The sequence below is a fragment of the Watersipora subatra genome, chromosome 3, assembly GCF_963576615.1.
Source record: "Watersipora subatra chromosome 3, tzWatSuba1.1, whole genome shotgun sequence".
NCBI classification, from domain to species: Eukaryota; Metazoa; Bryozoa; class Gymnolaemata; order Cheilostomatida; family Watersiporidae; genus Watersipora; species Watersipora subatra.
In genome coordinates, this window is record NC_088710.1 from 59,192,923 (window position 1) to 59,212,480 (window position 19,558).

A 19,558-nucleotide genomic window follows, 5' to 3' on the forward strand; every position below is an offset into this window, starting at 1 on the left:
TTTACAACACAGATACTAAAATAAAAATGTGATATATATTGAAATATATCTATTAGAAATAAAGTATGTGAATAGATGGCTTATGCTGGCAAATACAAAATACACATCAATGGCAAAGCATTATTGAGATAGAACATGGTTAAAAAAAATCACAAGGTAAAATATTTTCCTATGATATAAATATTATGTAGCAAATTATGAGCCGAACATAATGTGATAAAATGTTGATATATACAATTTGTACACTATATAAACGATAAAATATAATAAATATTTTCATCATTTTTAAAACCAAATAGTATCATTCCATCGATAGCGTAATAGAAAACTGCAAAAAACGTATAAAAATATTTGATAGTAATGTATCAAGGATACCATATATCGCATTTGCATGTGAGCTATAAAAATAAGAATTATCAAAATGTCTGTGTAAAATGGATTTCTACGTAAGACAGGAATAGAACTCACACATTGAATGGCTGAAGTGAACTTAGTCATGACTCCTCATACGCCTCGTTCTCTTGCCCAAAGTCAAATCCGTTAGTTAGTCGCGCTTCCCCATTAGAGAGCTCCTCCTGGCATTCGAATTGAGCAGGATGGCCGCTGGTATAAGAGTTGTCTGATGTCTGAGACTCGCGTGTTTCTGACATCTGCGAAGTTTGGGAATCTTGGCGAGATATTTTTCTTCTATTTCTTTTAATTTTCAATGATGCAGAGCGTTTGATGCGAGCGATAGGGAAGTTGAACTTGACAACTAGTTTGCTAGCGGAGTTATGTGGGCCAATGGCCTGTGAGCTAGAGGAACCATTCGTCACAGATTTGTTTGGTTTTCGCGTTTTAGTAGGTTTACGTGCTTTAGTACCGACATCAGTTGCCAGCTTAGATTTTTCCAACTTGGGTTTTTTGGATCTTGGAGGACGAGGTTTAGAAGGACGTTTGGCAGGGATATTTGCGCGGCCCCTAACGGAAAAGTCAATGCTGTTGGGATCTAAATCTAGGTTATTTTTAACAAGATAAAGCATCAGGTCGGTCTTGGATCGTATCTTTTTGCCATCAGGGCTGTAAAAGAAACAAAATATTGGTGAGGATTGTACAGGATTTTACTCAGCAAGCATAAAGGAATGTGGAGAGATAAACGTCTATGGAACGGTTTCCAAAAAAGACCTTGATTCAAGCCAACATACACTCAATTTACATGTTTAATTTAGCGTATGATTTTAGAAGTAGTCTCTCATTTATCTGGACCTAAAGAGAACTAAGCAGAAACGCTTGTTCAACAGATTCTTAATGACATCTCAATGAATGATTTCTGTTGTTTGTGATTAGAAGTGGAGTGGGATTTTTTAAACGGTTTATATTATGTAAAGTACACATAATCAGCTGCATATCCGTAACACCAAAAACACCAACAACATGAATATGTATTTGTGTGATATTAATGAGTCATTACAGTCACTACCAAAGTGAGAAATATAGATAAAATGGAACGCTATTATTTATAGGTTTCATATAAACTAATCCCATGAGATACGCATGTACAGTAGACGCTTCTATAACGTATATTCTAGATATATTCTACGTAAAAAATTATGTGAAATTTTCGCTTCGTGATTCCATATAACACAAAGTGTCAAGTCGGGAGAGTTTTCAAATTCGATTTGATTGTTAGTGTGTTTCGCCACACTTGTGGAAGAAAAACGCTGTATGCATAGTGTTATGTTTATTATACATAAACTTGGCGACATTCTAGTTCATCCAAATAGATCGTTAAATGTATTGACAAAAGGAGAATAGCTGCGCAATTGTTCGTAGAGACTAAGGCGATCAATTGGTGAAGGTGTTACAGCATCGGTCTACCAATCGGAATGTCACGAGCTGGAGCATTGTCAAAAGTCATTTTTCTTAACCCCTGATCACAGATAGACAACAAACAGGTAGAACTACTTTTTATAGGAAGATTGTGTTGTTTTGCCTTATTGTAGACTTACAGAATAGACTTTTCTGTTTAGAAAAGATAAGCAAATCGTTGTGAATAAACGTCGAAAATGTGCAGTCCATATCAACTTGTAAATTTACCGGAATCATGGTCTATAAAACCAGTGAGATTTGATCATAAAAAGGAGAAAAGTTGATGATGCAAACCAATTATACTGCAGTTACGATACAGCCCACAAATTAAAAGAGTTGAGTCAAGTTTTTTCTTTTTGCATGGCCAAAGTGGTGGGTTTAGAAAGATCTTGGAACGGATTAGGCAATTCACATGTATTTTACTGTTCTTATAGAGTAAATTCCCTATAACATAAACCTTCCTGGAACCGATTATTTACGTTGTAGGAGTGATTGCTGTATATTAAACATTGATACAGTGCGCTGTTTGCATCAGTTTTAAAGTGTAAAATGCAATTGATTTTCACAGACCCTATTATGCATACACCACAAAGATGCATTCTCATGTTATCAACATATACCCTATACACATCAATGGTAGAATGAATGTTGTTTCCTGATAACTATTGCAAATGCGGCTTGAAATACTTATGATATGTCTAATCATTGAAATATATTTCCACTGCAATATTTAATAACGAAGGGCATTTTTGCTGCCTTTCAAAAAGGACGCTGGACAGATTTCACTGTAGTAAGTATTAATATTTAATGTTCAACTGCTTCATAATCGCAATTTGAGTGATAATGCACATTTTCATCAAAAGGCACTCTACTGAAACATGAATTTTTTATCCTGCTAGCCTTGTTTTTACTGTAACTCCTTTCACTACTCACGTGATGGTGTTACAATATTCAAGGCTTTATGCGCAATGTATGATCATGGTATCCAGATATGTGGTATCACTGAACACCTAATAACAAGGTACAAACAGGCATTGCTATGCTTTTCATATCAAATCTGATCGTTCTAAAACAATTACAACTGGTAGCTATTAGCCAGACCAAAGGAAGTAAAATAATTGCATACTACCTGAATATGTAAACATCATATTTGCCTGCGGAAGCACCCATCGTTCTCTGAGTAACTTTACGAGTCCAACCAGGGGGTAAATTTGGATCGGTTAACATCGGGCTAATACATTCCTCGCTTCTGTACAACGACAGTTGCAGTGATAAACATCAGCACACAGCAGTTGTATGTATACGTGACTATTAAACATACGAGTAGAGGAATACGAGTGGAGATTTATGTATGGTTACAGTATGTACTTGCAGGAAGTAATAATGTAGCTCATGTAGATTTCTGAGATGCATAGTCAGTCTAGCGACGATTTATATAGCCACAAAAGATTGGTAATGCAGACACTGCCAAAATCAAAAATGACAAAAAATCAGAAAAAAATATTGCTTCCACATTGTTCTACTGGACTACAAAAATTATACTGTACCACACATATTTACTACATAATCACATGAACCAGATTTTTCCAATTCACGTTATCCTCACAGCAAAGATTTTAATAATCAGACGCAGCTGTCATATCCGATTCACTAGTTTTCGAACAATATCTAGTTTGCAGCTAAGCTTCCTCATTCCAACATGGTATTCCAATAATATAGCACAGGGATGGTCAAATGATTTTGGTCATGATCCGCTACAGCCAAATCTGACAAACTAAAGATCCACAACGATCTGAAGATGTGCATTTTTCTTTTTCGCCATATATAAATATTGTGTACATCTCACAACAAAGCTACAAATACGATTTTAAAAAACTTAGTTTATGTACATAATTTGACTAAAAATTACTGAAAGAATGTGCTGTTATAAGTAGCCTATGTCTGATATCAGTGAGAAAAATGATGAGCGAACTTTGACTTCACAATACTATCAAAATGCGGTTTCCTGTCACTTACAGCGACTCTAAAAGTTAATGAAGAGGAGTATTTGTGAGCCGTGTTCTTTGATTGTTATTTACAAAATTCATTGCTGAAAACAATAAATTTACAAAAATTCCAAGAAAATTTTACAAAAGCATTTTTAAACTAAATTTTTGAAAAAAATACTTCAAAAATATTTTGTGACAGCCAACTTGAAAAATCCACAAAAAAACTACAGAGATCCGCATTCGGATCTAGATCCGCCATTTGGCCATAGCTGAATAGCACTTCACAACTTTTTGGTGCTTGTGTTTACCATTAATGTCACCAATACCTGATTGCAGATTCAAGTGCATTAGTGGGAGTAGGCGTAGCAGGTGTGGACGAAGCAGGAGATGGGGTCTCATACATGGCCTGCGCATGTGCTGTGTCTGACTCATCCCCAGTCAATGCATCTGTCAGATTCTGTCCACATTCTACCGAACCATCCTCCTCAGGATTCTGGTCAGTGTCAGATCCGCTGTCATCACTACTGGCTTCCACCGATGATTTTTCAGATTCTCTATCAACACAAGCAAGCAGAATAAAAGATCGTCATGATTTGAAAATTTTAAGACAAAAGTTTTATGAACTTTGCATAAAATGATTTTTACGCATAACATCTAGCCAAAGACAAGGTTTTTTTATAAGTGTGCGAGATCATCAGATATATAACGAAGATATTTTCTTCTATACCAACAAAAAAGAACATATTTTAATAGCGGTTTCCATAATTTTGTGTTTATACATAAAAGCCTTCATCCACATGCATTAAACTTATTTAGTGAGCCTTCGACTCATTTGAACTAACCACAGCGCAAACGCTTATAACCTTTCAGTACATGTATTGTTTTGAAAATTTCTAACCACTTTGCCTTATAAATGAACAACTGCATGTCAGTGCAAATTGGGTTCTAAAACGAAACAGGGACCGCCACCAGTGATTGATAATTTAGTAAAAGCTGAAACAATAGTGTTAGCATAGTTTTGTTGCAATTCTTTATGCTGGTTTGATTTGACATTCAAAGAGTTGTTAAATGCCTAGCGTAAACTTCGTGGGGTGTGCGTTAAAATTCCAGTAAAATTGAAGATTCCTAATGGGTAAGCCAAATGTGTGGAACATGTAGAAACGACAAGCCGCATGCTCTATCATGGTTACTTGTTATGAGAAAACTAATTATGAACTGATGATAACAGCTAGTACAAAAGGTGTGTGTATCCAGCGCTATCGACAATGAGTAGGTGTGATTTTTAATAAATGAAGGAAAAAATACAAATAAATTAATGAAAAATATATTAATTTCTCGAAACGTTACACCTATCAATTTATTAAAATAATTTAAATGGTTATGAGTATCAGTCAACTACACACATGGTTGTAGTCACAAAATATATTTCTATTTGTATGTTAAAATAAGTAGAGGCTATGTCCAGTCAAATAGGTTGTCCCGCCAACCCTTTGCTCCATCGCTCATAATACTAGGAAATATAGCCTGTGACAATTCTACGCACCTACATAAAACATGCCGATTAGTGCTACATAGTTTAAGATTGTCTTTTATATAAATGGTATGTCAAACCAACAATATATTTTGCCTTGAACATGTAAAAACGCTTACACTGGAGGTAAGAACTTGGAAAATAGTAAACCTTCGGCGTCCATGATGTTACTATGCAATCGCAATGCGGCGAATCAGAGTTTAAGGTTGCGTGTGATTGGACAATGATTTCGCTTGGCGATGTTTGTGATTCGCCTAGTGTCTCCTGTGGCACAATGAATTGGTTTTGAAATAGTCTAGTAAAGCTAAAAGGTGAATTGTTTTGTGGCCTCAATTATACCGCCATAATTCACACGAACAGTTAAAAAAAGGAAATGATTAGCGTAATAATTCTTTTTTCTATATAATTACTTCGCTCGATTCAACACGGTTATCTTTTCTTTCCTTAAGTTTATTTATGGTGCTTCGTTCACGTATGATTTTACTGTTCTTGGCAGCGTATACCATTTGCTTTTGTATATCTTGCTTTTTCAGTCTGTTAACGCGTCGTTTGTATTACTTTGTTGCTAGCATTCACGTTCTACTTACAATCCCATCTGCCTGTGTGTTGACTTTGTCGGTATATTGAGAGTGGTTCTAGGGTTGAAGTTTTCTAAAATAGCCTCAAATAGGCTTGGTCGTTAGTTATTAGCAAACAAGTAGACATTTTGACAATAGTAACATAGTAGGGGTATAGTAGTATAAATGGTGAAAATTCAGCTTGCATTCAGTTAGATCTAGGTAGTTCAGATCTTAGAGAATCTGTGAAACTAACATTTTTCGCCGTTTCACCTTTTATAAACAGCATTTATGTGGATTGATAGCGCCAGTTGTCAGGCCTGCCAACTCTCATGCATTGGGTGTGAGACTCACGCAATCACACCAAAGAAAAAATGAAAATGAGTGAAAAATACGTGAGATTTTTACCCCAATTTCCACAATTTTATATATAGCCTACTATCATTGATACATCAATTGCCCCAAAATCAAATCTCAAGCATTGCCCCACTTTTGGGTTGGCAGGTCTGCCACTTGTAGTGTTAACTTTGGTTACTGAATAGTTAGACCGTTTTCGAGGATTATTTTTTGTTGAAACACTGACCATGACAGAAGGTTGTCTAGTCAGCTAGCTCCATATTCTCAGAGTTATGGTCTTAACATATTTCATAGCAAGCCCATTAAAAGGCTTTTTAGTTAATAGCTTCCAGTTTTTTATTATGTTTCAGTAAATGCAGATTTACGATAATCCAATAGAGTAAAGTATCATCAACAAATAAAATAAATTTAGTTTGCTGTTATGCAAGATACGTTCAAAGATGTCATTTATTTATGTTAGACAAAAAAGATTAGAAAAACACCTTGCGATGTGTTTTTCGAAAATATGCATCGTGTGGGAAAGATAGGCTCTGATTGGCGCAACACGATAAAGTAGAGCTTCTAAGCCAATTTTCTAACCACTTAGTCAAGGAGTGTGTAGGCTTATATGTTTATCAGCTTATAAATCGGTTTGGAATGCTTCGCGGCGTCATATAGAATAGCTTGAGACAGTAGTGCATGACAGACATTCACATTTCAAGCTTTTTCTAAAATTTTTGTATAAGGAACTCGCGTAAAACTCCTTAATGCTGTTCGTGAACAAACATTTTTTAGAAATCCCTAGATAATGAATTGTGTATAAAACTAACAAAATTAAATATTGTTATGTGTTAGTGTTCTACTTAATGTGTTGACCAAAATAGCTTGAGCAGTGTTTTAATTTTTACGTCTGGTGCAGCTCTGCTGTAGGCTGGTGCCATGTGAATGCTTTGTAAGGCAGTTATACAAATGAATTTTCAATCCCGCGACTTGTTCTCACTTTACTAGCTCTAATCATGGGTTTGCATCCAATGCTATCCTGTATATGCCTCTTACAATAAAATTTCATCAATGAGATGAAATTTTATCACAATCTTGGCATAATCTACAATTGTGTCAAATTTTTTTATTTTGTTCCTGTTAGTAATCTTATTATCTCTGGTCAACTTTAGTATCCACACTAAATGATGATTCTATATCATCTAGTCCGTTTATCATCAAGTCCAACAATTTTAGAGTTCAAAGGTTAGCGAGTTTTTATAGCTTATTGGCAGTCCTGTTTGATGTTTTAAAACTAGGTAAACAGTGTAGGATAGGATGGTGGTTAACTGTATACGGAAACAGTTGGAGTCTCATTTATTGTTTTCAGCACTGACTGTTTTCTGTGGATGAATTTTTTATGCTGTTTTATTTTTGCCGATCTTTATTAGTTCATTCATTAATATCGGTGTGTTGTCAAAATCATCGCAAAGTTTAGCTTGTGGCCAATTGTGCCTATGACGAAAATCTTTTTGTATGCAATAGCATTTCGCTTTCCAACAATTCTTTCAAACAATTATACTATGGAATGATGATGGTAGACCTTAATGAAGAAAGCAGACAATGAGCTTCATGGTTAAACAATTCTATCAGCCATTTTTCTGGGTCATGTTTTTTTGTAGCTGAAGTTTGTTCCTTTTGAATGATAGGTTTTAATTAAGCCTACTGTAACAAATACACAGTATCATGAACACATTATTAAAGATAAGCGTGCACAACTGTAGTCTGTTGAACAGGTTATTAACAAATTACATGCATTGACAAATGACATATGTCGACAAGTGACACTCGTTGACAAATAACACGCGTTGCACAAACAACACGCGTTGACAAATGACACTCGTTGACAAGTGACACTCGTTGACAAGTGACACGCGTTGACAAATGACACGCATTGCACAAACATTTTGGTTTTTCAAGCTTAAACTTTTGATGTTGGTTGTAATATAATGTATGCAGTCTAAGCGTCTATGTTCAATATATTAATGTGACTAGCCTTGAGTCGGTGTTAGTTTTGTTTGACAATTTTTTAAAAACCAGACATTTTATGTAAAATAGTCAGATGATAGTTTGAACTGTGTTATGGACTTATGGTACTTTAAATGTTCGCATATTTTGTCAACAGGTGGTGCTGGGCCCCGCTAGATGGTCAATAATGCAGCTGTTTGTGAGGAAAAAGCGATCAGGCAATGTGTTTGTGAAAAAACCTGATATTGGTGATGATGGTTTAATAGTAGAAGTTGTGAACAGCATTAAAGCTACAAGCTCATATGTTGGCCAATGCCGGCAGAAGTCAGAAGTCATCTTTGTTCAAGTAGCTATTAGCTCTTCTGGAGATCTGGTCATCGCTGGAGATATACATGGCAATATATTTGCCATTAATATAATGAAAAACAGATTTCACTTGGTTAAGCATTTGAGTGTACCTTGTACTCGAATGTCTGCATCTTTAAAAAGGAAGTCGGACATATTAGTTGCTTCAAGTGACTACTCATTGCGGTGCTACAACGTCGACACGGAATCACAATTGGCCTGCCTTCGTGGACATGACTCTGCGATTGTCTCCCTTTCAATTCATCCTTCCAAGCGATATGCTCTAAGCACATCTAGCGACAATGCAACTCTCTGGAATCTTGATACTTTTGATAGGAAGCGTAAACTGACCATCACCAAAGGAATAGCTTTGCTGGCTGCACAGTTTATTCCTTCCAGCAATTCAATACTCACATGCTTCAAGGACAACTCTATGCTTGTTTGGGATGCAGAGTCGATGGAGCTGAAGCATGAGCTTAAGAGTACACAGTCATATGACGTCTCCTATCGCACTTTCGCTTGCAACTCTGATGGCAGTGTCGTGGCCTGCGCTGGCAAATCCAATGTCATCCATCTCTGGGATTTTGGCTCGGAAAGAATAAAGAAAATATTGCAGTTGCAGCTGGAAATAAAGCAGGTAAAACAGTTGGAGTTTTTGCCAAAGCATCTCTATAGGGAGGAAACTCTAGTTGGTGAGTTCAGTAAATTGTTTCAATCTAAGCATTTTGTTGTTAATTTTCTCTCTCGTCTGCAGCCTTTCACTCTATTTCACCTTTCGTAGCCATCTGCTCAGATGGAGTACTCAGGTTTATTGATATCTCAGAGAGCAAAGAGATTTGGACTATTGGAAGTTATGAACACAAAGTGGTTCAGGTGAGCAGTAGTTATGATTGCAAAGCTGTGATAACTTTCCCATATTCACTTTTTATTAAATTTTTATTTTCCTATATGTATAATAACGTTGATGAAAACTGTATGCAATGCCTCAAGACAAACAAGTTTTTGACTAGAAGTTATTGTTATTGGTTTGGCTATTCTTGACACCTATGTGGAATTATGTAAAATATCCCATGCAGTTTGATGTCCGAGACAATACAGTGAGTGGCACTGTCTGATATACAGTGGGTGGTACTAATGAAATGAAATATAATATGAAATCAAATATATACATGTATTACTCAGTTACTCTAGGATATCTGGTTTTACATTTACTACGTGGTTGTGTGTAAAGTGCTGTACCATACAATATGAGATTCAGTAAATGGTGATAGCGTTGTGGTAGTATTGGTAGTATGTGAAATAGTGTATGTTACTGTACAATATATTGCAAGAGTGCAACTATAAAATGTAGCTACTGTGTGCTATGTAGTGTCACATGAAGTACTGTGAGATGTACTGTATGTATTTATGCTGTTGTATTATGTTATGTACCATGAAAGGTATAATTCATGTTGCTGCTTTGGCCTTGTAAGAAGCTGTGTATGATGCCTGATGCTGTGGCGCTACGAAGCGCGAGGTACTAAAATGTGTGGCTAAAGGCGAAGGTAGTGTCTCAACTATTAACCCAATAACTTTAGGATCACTAGAGGCATAAATCATTGTATTTTAATTTCAAGAACTCAATTCTTGGTTTGGCTTACAATCTTTGTGCAAATCCTAACTTGACCTTGTGTATTTAAATTTTAAGTTTGTGTCATTTCATTAGGAGATGCAGTAAGGGTATTTTTGTAGGTAATATGATTACTAATAAAAAGTTTTTTTATTTCTAAATACAAAAGTTAAAAATGGTCTAGTTGAGAATAGCGTGCATCTTCATTATCAAGTTGTTGCAAACAGGAAAAACTTTCTCTCGAACGCCGTAAAGTGTTTGACTAAAAGTCTTGCCATGGCTAAGAGAATACATCCTCTCACCTCAGCCCTGCAGAAATGTCTTATGTAGTTTAATTTTAAACTCTTCAAGCTAATGTAATCAAACCTTGGACCATAGGCTATGTTGCTTTGATCGAGTCACTCGCTATTTACCGTCATCATACAATAGCTTGTATTATGGCTCACTGTATATTATATAATTTAGGCAAGCTTGGCTGAGTCTGGTTGCAATCTAGCCTGCATTATGGACAGCGGCAATTTGAACATCTACGACATAGAGGTCATACTCAAGAGAGTGGAGACGGATAGACATGCGGACAACAAAAAAGATTCAGTCGACGTTGAGCGAGACCCACGAGCTAAGGTGAGTACAACCTCGACCTTTCAAACATCTGCTTTCACACTAAGAGTTGTCAGCATTTTATTGGCTCCTTCCACGCGCTCATCTATTCTTATTCTGTTTTAAAATGTCCTTTGCGATTGGGCTACAAGCTATAGATAGACTCACCACTGTTGGCTTCACAAATTCATGCTAACTCAATTACTATGAGGCTAGTTTTGCTGTTTGTAAGCACCATAGTGCAGCGTAAGGACCAGTTAAATTGCATTTGGTGATAGCTAAATGATATGCATGTTGGCAGACAGTTAAGGTGCAACATAAAACAGCCAATAAGCTGAAGGATATGATAAGAGAGCGAGTAGAGAGCTCGCAGGCCTTGAGTCATGTCAAGCTTCGGGAAATACTGAAGGAGTACGGTGAATTCCCTGAGAAGTACCGAACCTTCATATGGAAGACGATTCTTCGACTCCCTGAAAACTACGAAGCATACTCAGCACTTTTAGACAAGGGCATTCATCCTGCTTACGTCAACATACACAAGGTTTATCCAATCAGGTGCAGCATGGCTTTTATTTTCTCCGTTCAACATTGTTTTGAAGATTTTCTTTGTTCTTCAAGGAGCTGTTTGTGATCCTTGTAATTGTGATATTTTATTGCATCAAGCAGTTAACTAGATGGCCATCTCCTTTGGTGGTCCTTGACTGCTTGGTAACCACAAAGAGCAGTCTTTTGCATTACAAGGAGCTTGTTATGCTTCAATTACATGAACTGCTAGCTGCTATAGACTACCACTGCGCACATGAGCTTACTGTAAATGCTTAAGTACTTAATGTATATACTCATCAAACATTTACCTCTCTTTAAGGAGCTCAAAGCTACTGAGGGTGTTTCAGCGACTTTTGTCGGCACTGGCTTACTGGACACCGGCAGCGGTTGAGTGCACCTTTCTACCAAGCCTTGCATTTCCTTTCGCAAAGCTTCTCCAAAACAACCAGCTGATAGCCTTTGAGGTGGTAGCCAGCGTGCTGCTCAACTGCTGTCAGCGATGGTTTGATTACACCCCCAACCCGCCTCTCAACATCCTTTCACTAATTGAAAATCTACTTTCATATCATGACAGGGAGCTCTTTCAGGTAGACACTATATGTTTTTGCAATCTACTCGGCAACTGCATATAATACCAGCCAGTGTTAAAGACTAACGATTTGTGTCCTACGTTGACAGCACTTTATACGCTACCGAGTGACAACCCAAACATATGCCTGGACACTGCTTCTCACCGGCTTCTCCGAAGTCTTTTCTCGTTCTGAGTGGATGAAACTGTGGGACCACATTCTAATCAATGAGCCTAGCTGGCTGCTCCTTGCTGTAGTGGCATACAGTCTCGTCAATAGGCGGACCCTTCTCGACTGCTACGACACCGAGGCTTTCAAGCAGTTCTATAGGTGAGTCCTTTTGAACTATCTATTCCGATCAGCTGATATTGCTTTTGTATGATCCTACTAGAGCCATCTTTTGCATTGCAGGCACCACAATGCAACTGGCGTTTCACATGTTATCAAAGAAACATACAATATTTCAAGAACCACTCCGACTGAATTAGATCCGAGCAGTTGTCTTCATGCATTCCATCCACTGAACAAAGGCCAGTATCAGCTGTTAGCCAAGTTTCCTCAACGCGTTAAGGTTAGTACAAGTGGTGCCTCAACTAACAAATAGTCTCAGTCTGGCCAGATTTTATACACGTAATTCTGCAATATTGAGAGTGCCATAGTTTGTAGCAATTTCCTTGGCTCTGATATTTGCTTGCTATTAAAGTGACTTGTTCCTGAAAGCACCACCTACATTCATTTCAGATAGCAAGAGCTTTGTCTTTTGTTCAAGAAATTACTAACAATTGTATGATTTAATTGTCACTTTTTAACTTTTGGTGCAGTCCTACCGAGATATTGATAATATTATATATGTATTATCAATATATTATATTTATACTATACTCATATTATATTACATTATCAATATATATTAGTATTATTATACTATATATAATAATATTGCTAGTCAAACCTCAAATTATACAAATTTGTTGACATGAGAGCTAAAATATGAGCAAGTATCTGTCTTGATATACAAAATAACTTGCAAACTATGATATCTGAAGTTTCTTGAACTATTGCAGATTTGTAAATCTGTACATATGTGTGCAGTTTCTACACGCATCGCTTAGCTCTGCGGTGCCTGAATAATATTTAACATTGCTTCATGCCTTGCGTGTCTTATACTAGTACTGTCTGTCTCATGTATTGCCAAGCTTACAATTCACCCGTTGTCCTTGTACTAGTACTGTCTGTCTCATGTATTGCCAAGCTTACAATTCACCCGTTGTCCGCATAAAAGTGACTTAAATAAAGCTTGCTTTCGTTGATTTTTTTTTATGTAGTTTCTTACATATAATTGAGTTTTTTTATTTAGTTTCATGTTTGAATGCTATATTTGGTTACCTAACATATTTATGGTAACGTTTTTGAGCTATGGAATGATTTTAACAAAATATGTGTTCTTTTAAAAATAGTGCTTCAACTGACGATTTTGGCATACCCAGCTAAAATATTAGAACAGAATAAATTCATGTGTTGAGGTTTGACTGTATTGGCATGTTGATTAACTTATTAAGGTACATCCAGTTTGATTTACACGGTACTTATTTTATTTGACAATGTGAAGCAAACTCCCAACTTATGCCATTACTTCAAATTGACTATCTCCAGGAACTTGTTTTTCATGCTTTGTATGTAATAAACAACAGTCTTTATATCATAGCTAAAAATAGCCGTGATACGTTAGCTAGTTGGCCGAGTGGCTGGCTAAATAATGCTATGCATGCTGTAGTTTGGACTTACTCACTTTTTCATCTTGTAGAATTTTCCTCAGAATGAACTAGAGAGAATTCGCAAAGAGCAATTAAGCTCTCTTAAATCAGATGTGGCATTTGCTAAAAGATAATACTTGAGGATGCTTCCTATCATTTGTACTTCGTGTAATTCTTCCTAGATTTTTTCTCTACATATTTTTAACGTTATTATATGTGCTGCCTTTATGCTTCCACTCTTTTATGCATTTGCTAGATTTAACCTATTTATTGTAATTTCCACATGTCAGATTTCATATGATCTCAGTTCCATGTACATACAAAACATTTTACCCGCTTTGTTTGATGTGATAAAGAGTGTATTAGATGGAATAAAGTTCTTTATAAAGCAAGTGAATCCGCTAGACAGTCATACACATGAAGCACTAGATGTACTTTGTTGATTGCGCCGAGTGTTGCTTCCTTCTCTACATCTATTCCACAGTTAATAGTCTCACTACCAACATCTACAGACATCTCTGATAATTCAAAAGAACCTTCATTGAGTGTCTTAAGGCGCTCCTCCAAACCATTCAACTCGGATCTCAAACACTTACCAACTGGCTTTATGTAATCTTTTATGTACCTCATCATGTCTCTGGTCTGGGCAGCAGTGCGTCTTTTATCTCTGTTCACCAAGTATCTCGCTAAGTTCAAGGCTGAAGAAATCTTATTAAGATCACCAATCAATTGTCCACCTTCACCCTCTGGAGGACAGAATATTTTTTCCATTAAATTAAGTGCATAATTTTGATAGGTTTCTGCCATTGGACTAGACCACATGTGGTGCACAAAGTCCTTGACTAGCGTGTATACATAGCTGAGAATTTCTGGGCTGGTTTGTGTGCTCAGTGTGTGTTGGAGGAGGTAATACTGGCCTTTAATTGTGAACTTGGAGCACAACACCGGCAGAAGTCTTGCAGATGACTGACGGACAGTAAGTAGGTCAGAGAACTGCATGCCCCAACATAGAAAGGCGATAGTTTCCTTGATGAGCGCACTCTCCAGTGCTGTTTCATCGACATCTCCAGCTCCTATTCTATTGAGCAGATATTCCAAAAGACGAGTAGTCTTAAGAGCCACAACCTTATGGGAGCAACGTATGAAGAGGCTATGCAGTGTAGGTAATAATGAAATAAACTGGAACTGAGGAGTGTGTACACTAGGCATAGCTTGAACGCAGCAACCATCATACAAGACCGCGTATAGCACAGCTCCAAGGCCAGGCATCCACAAGCTTTCAGATGTTTTAGACATATTGAGTGGGTCTTCTATAATAGTTGAAACGGCGAAGATTGTATTTTCTTTGGCAAAATCACGGAAGAGCAATTTGGTGAGAGTGGGATGGACGTTGGATAAAGCGCTAACAATGGTGGGCATGACGTGCTCATCTAGGGTGTAGAGTAACGGATAGTGAGCGAGTCTTGTCATCATTTCTGACATAGCTTCTTTACTCATTGTATCATTAGAAATGTTAGTCATTGGTACTGCGAACTCTTCAACAACGGTGGTTACCAGATGCAAAAGGTCAGTTGTTGCTTGTGTTTTTTCATGTAGTTTTATAACAGGATCTCTTGTTAAATCATTGGCATCATCATCCGCAATAACATAATCATCTCGTGTCCACGGACAAGAGCGAATGTGGCTATCAAGGGTGTTGCAGACCACTTCGAGGGATCGCTCATTCTCTGGAATCTTTGCAAGAGCGCTAGCCAGAAGTGGCACTGTACCGCAGACTACAACAGAGCTTTGAAACGCTTCACAAGACTCAAGATATGCATAAACAAGTTCCTTTGGCTTGCCACGTAAGCTGGCCAGTTGCAAAAGAGTTGAGTAGGTTGAGCAGGTAATTTTGCTCATGCTAGCTGATTCAAGCAGTTCATTGACTCTTGTAAGCATTGGCCAGACAAGCTCATCTAAGTTGTTTATGTCTCTGCTGAAGAGAGTGTGCAAAGCTTTGTCATCTCCTCTTCTTACAGCCGCAGCAGCCTCCTCAGCTAGCTCGTCCACTTGTGTTTCCATGAAGAATCTGATGGTCTGAGTATCTATTTGAATAAAAATAGCATAATTAGTAAATGGTTTATTAAGTGTATGTACGAAAAAGTAAAAAAACTGGTCATAGAAAAGTTGAAAATGCTGTCCGTGTAAAGCTGGAGACACAACAGAGCAGCCAAGGCATTTTGCAATTCAATAACCTGCGGAATTAGATCACTAATAAAGCTATTACATTTCTGTTGACATGAAATACTACAGAAAACTCTTTTATTGGACAGGCAAGAGCAGGACTTTTAGAAGCTAAGTTGTATAACCTGTCATCACTAGTTAATTAATAATATAACTATAGGAATAATCTAATTTTGCAGTATTTTATTAAGTTTATATGGAGATGGCAACTAGTTTGGTAATGAATGATACACATAATTATTTCCTATCCTATAATACGTAATTTAGTATCATTGCTATTTAGCTATCCGTCTTGAGTACTTCATTTGTCCCACACTCTTATAGTGGCTTAATTCAGACCTATTTCAAATAGCATTACATTGGAATATCTTTGTTTCATTTGAAGGCGAAGAACAACAGCTTTATTGGCACATCCAAATTCTACAATGCTATCATTTTGAGCTATTTCATCAAGGTTTTTTCAGGCCTAGCTAATCAGAACAGATGTGCACAAATCCAGATATTATTATGACAGACTGATTCGTTATAATAAAAAAATGTAAGAAATTGCATTTATATATGGCATGAATATATATGGCATGAATCATTGCCTACAACATGAAAATAAAAAATAACAGTAATTCCAGAAGTTTGTGCTTTAGCAGCATGAGCAGTAGCTGTGTTATACATATATAAAATAAAACAACGAAACACCGCAAGCATTAAAACTATAATACTCAGATATTTCTACTATGTCATCTGAAATCTACTTCGGCCTACTTCTTTGCAGTTATAACCAATGCAGTGCTGCAGCTGCCTTGAAGCACTTTGTAATGGGTGTGTTTAGAAGTTTGGTCTCTATATCAGGACCAGTTGTTTTTGTAGCTGGTTCTCTATTATCGTCAGTGTTTATTGGGGTCAGTCTAATGTGCCTTCTGCTTCCTAATGTGCTCATTTTTCTTTCAATAGTGAAAGAACACCCAAAGAGCAGCTTAACAAATCTAACTTTTTCCTACAGCCTCCGATGTTGCCGATAATATTTACTATAATAAGAGCTGTGTCTGTCTTTCCATTCGTCTGTCCAAAGCCAGAGTTAAAGGTTGGGAAGAAATATTGAGGTGTATGAACTTAGATCTCGGCTAAATAATAAAACAGGCTCTTTCTCTTGCAGAAGCCCGGCACTTTGCACACTTATACTAAGGCTGTCTTTTAAAAAAATTTTTGCTTTTGTTCTGCTAAAGCTTGCATATTCTCTGTTGGTTTACAGAGTTTCTGTGGAATTCTAGTTCCTAAAATCAACCTCTTGGTATCAATTGTAGATTTCCCTTTAGTTGTGGTGTCTCGTTATTTAAGAAGAGCGAGAGATGGATCAACTTTTTATTCGATAGGAGATTCTGATGCTATGTTGAAATCTCAAAGACTACCTGGAATTGATATACCCATTTGAAACAACCTGGCGATCATTATAGCTGCGTAAAACACTTTGCAAATGTCTTTTTCAATGCAATAACTACACCCCCCGGTTTTTGCCATATTAGGTACTCAAATTCCATGATGTCAGATGAGCAATGAGGTTTGTATGAATTTGTACATTCTGAAAGTGATGGCCTATAAATTGTGAATTCAACTCTGGAATTGCCTTCACTTTAAGATGCACAGTGTGCAACTTATTCAAAATCTCAGACAGAGGGATGCCAGAACAACAGCCCTTAATACTTTAAAAAACCAATTCTTGCCCTATCATGAACTCATGATGAATTGACTCAGATAGCTTCCAGAGAGAATCCAGAGAGAGAGCCAGCACCCTTTCTAATTTATGCTACCAGCTGTTGAAGGTTTTTGTTTTTTCAGGGGCCCCACATGATACTTGGGAGCTATCTAACATTAAAAACATGTGGTCCTGCTACCTCAAAATTTTTCATGAAGGAGTCTGAGGCTAATGCTAATTGCCAGATGTTTTTTCTATACCTCCATGCCACCTGGAAACCCTAAGTATTTTTGCAACATTAACAAAATTCATGACTAAATCTGGTTAAATTTTAGGCGGATTTTTAAAAAATTGAAAGTGGCTTATGGAGTGCCCACATATGTACTAGTCAAGTTCAGCCATTTAAAAAATAATAGACAGAGTTTGTAATTTTCTGAGTTGAGGACCAGATTTCCTAACTTTTTCCACAAGATTTCTGAAGCAGGTGTCTTGCTTATCTCGTTTTTGCCAAGGTGTCTGTGATAAGGTAAAGTTCTACATCTTTGGTTAGCCAGCTAGTAGCAACATTCAGCGTGATCTACAGCTTTTTGCCCAGTTTCTTAGTAGACAGGCATAGAATAATATTGTTGAGTTCATCCTCCGAGAAGCAGTTCCAGATGGTCGCAGATCGATGAGCTTGTTCCCTTGTGATCGTTTACTTTTATTTTTCTAATGTTTAGGGTTTAGGTGTGTAACAAACTGAGTTTTGATTCATATTTTGGTACAAAATTTGTGACACTATCTAGCTGAACACAACCTCCAAGATTATCTGATTACTCAGTATTGACGTGCACGAGTGAAGCCCTCTATAGGTTGCTTGATAAACTTTGACTTATTATTCATTAGCCATCCTTTTATCTATTACTAAAATAGGCTCTTGATACTTGCAATCTCAATCGAGTTACATATGTGTACAGCTTCCACTGATTGTATTGGATTAAAAAAATGATGGAAGGTATGATCACCCTCTATATCCAAAATGAATGTATTTAAATTCATCGTATCATAAAGACTTTCTGACTTGCAAAAAGCTAGCAACTTTGTGTAAGTCGGTCACAAATTCATCCGTTAAAAGTGCTCTCTGTTTTGATTTTGAAAGCCTATGACTCATTACCACAGCATGTGCTCTTGGTGGACAATAATCATCACTTTTTGAAAATTTAAACGACTCCCCTTTTCTTGTATTATCGTCCAGGCAAATAGAGGCAAATATATTAAACCTTCAAACCACAAAATTCTCACTGGCTTATCCATGTTTTGAATTCTTCACTTTTGTGGTTATCTTCATAACACTTTATTAAATGTGATCATCTCACTGCCACAGTTGCTCTGTTTATGAATTTCACAAATACGTGTAGTGCCAAAATAATTTGTTTTGACTCTCATTGACAATTGCTCTCTAAGACACACTTATATTTTCAACCGGGTACAGAAATAGAAAAAATAACGTGATAACATAATTTAATAAAATGATGCACAACTGCATCAAGCATAAGAAGCTACCATTAGTTATTCTTTCGATCTTAACTACAGTTTATCAGCAATCAATGAAGTGATTAAGAATGATTGTATTTGAACAGATTTGCCTTGATTTTTCTCTCCAACCATATCAATCAAAGTCAGTTTTGCATGTTGAAACGATATTTATTCATTTGAAACATGCTAGAGCAAAGGTTTTGGCTGCAATACTGAGTTTGGCTTCTGCTTCTCTGAAGATAGTGGATATATCTTGCTTCTTGCAAAAACTATTTAAATGACCACCTAGGGAGGCCACTATGACTTCTTTGGTTGCATAAAATTACTTTTTATGCTAAAAATATTTAAAGATCTTTCTGTTTGATGGTCAAATGCATATTCAAACTAGTAGCACATCTGATCAATACAAGGCCAAAACAATTCATATATAACAGAGATGGTAT

At 36.7% G+C, this 19,558-nt stretch overlaps 3 protein-coding genes across 4 annotated transcripts; 1 reads left to right on the top strand and 2 right to left on the bottom strand.

Moving 5' to 3' along the window:
• Window positions 1-21: 21 nt before the first annotated feature.
• On the bottom strand, window positions 22-5,536 carry LOC137389727 (methyl-CpG-binding protein 2-like). The gene is made up of 4 exons (XM_068075809.1): window positions 5,487-5,536; window positions 4,163-4,390; window positions 2,978-3,097; window positions 22-1,059 (listed from the first exon to the last, which is right to left on the bottom strand). The coding sequence occupies exons 1-4, from the start codon at window positions 5,528-5,530 to the stop codon at window positions 495-497; spliced, it is 957 nt and encodes a 318-aa protein (XP_067931910.1). The 5' UTR covers window positions 5,531-5,536; the 3' UTR covers window positions 22-494.
• Window positions 5,537-8,429: 2,893 nt separating this feature from the next.
• LOC137392064 (TBC1 domain family member 31-like) lies at window positions 8,430-14,087 on the top strand. Of its 2 annotated transcripts, none has more exons than XM_068078676.1 (8): window positions 8,430-9,304; window positions 9,394-9,485; window positions 10,687-10,849; window positions 11,127-11,376; window positions 11,687-11,954; window positions 12,046-12,266; window positions 12,348-12,507; window positions 13,741-14,087. In XM_068078676.1, the coding sequence occupies exons 1-8, from the start codon at window positions 8,455-8,457 to the stop codon at window positions 13,822-13,824; spliced, it is 2,088 nt and encodes a 695-aa protein (XP_067934777.1). In that variant the 5' UTR covers window positions 8,430-8,454; the 3' UTR covers window positions 13,825-14,087. The 2 variants fall into 2 exon arrangements, with proteins under 2 accessions (XP_067934777.1, XP_067934776.1); XM_068078675.1 differs by having other exon boundaries at window positions 10,687-10,845; window positions 11,123-11,376.
• Window positions 14,066-15,769, bottom strand: LOC137392065 (glomulin-like). Its single transcript, XM_068078677.1, has one exon. The coding sequence runs from the start codon at window positions 15,749-15,751 to the stop codon at window positions 14,072-14,074; it is 1,680 nt and encodes a 559-aa protein (XP_067934778.1). The 5' UTR covers window positions 15,752-15,769; the 3' UTR covers window positions 14,066-14,071.
• Between the last annotated feature and the right edge of the window lie 3,789 nt (window positions 15,770-19,558).

Coding starts and splice junctions, on each gene's coding strand:
- LOC137389727 (XM_068075809.1), bottom strand. CDS start 5,530: ATGGACGCCGAAGGTTTACTATTTTCCAAGTTCTTACCTCCAGT. Junction 4,391..5,486: donor TCCAAGTTCTTACCTCCAGT/GTAAGCGTTTTT, acceptor TTGTGTTGATAG/AGAATCTGAAAAATCATCGG. Junction 3,098..4,162: donor GCACTTGAATCTGCAATCAG/GTATTGGTGACA, acceptor GTCGTTGTACAG/AAGCGAGGAATGTATTAGCC.
- LOC137392064 (XM_068078676.1), top strand. CDS start 8,455: ATGCAGCTGTTTGTGAGGAAAAAGCGATCAGGCAATGTGTTTGTGAAA. Junction 9,486..10,686: donor ATGAACACAAAGTGGTTCAG/GTGAGCAGTAGT, acceptor TATATAATTTAG/GCAAGCTTGGCTGAGTCTGG. Junction 10,850..11,126: donor AGACCCACGAGCTAAGGTGA/GTACAACCTCGA, acceptor GTTGGCAGACAG/TTAAGGTGCAACATAAAACA.
- LOC137392065 (XM_068078677.1), bottom strand. CDS start 15,751: ATGGAAACACAAGTGGACGAGCTAGCTGAGGAGGCTGCTGCGGCTGTA.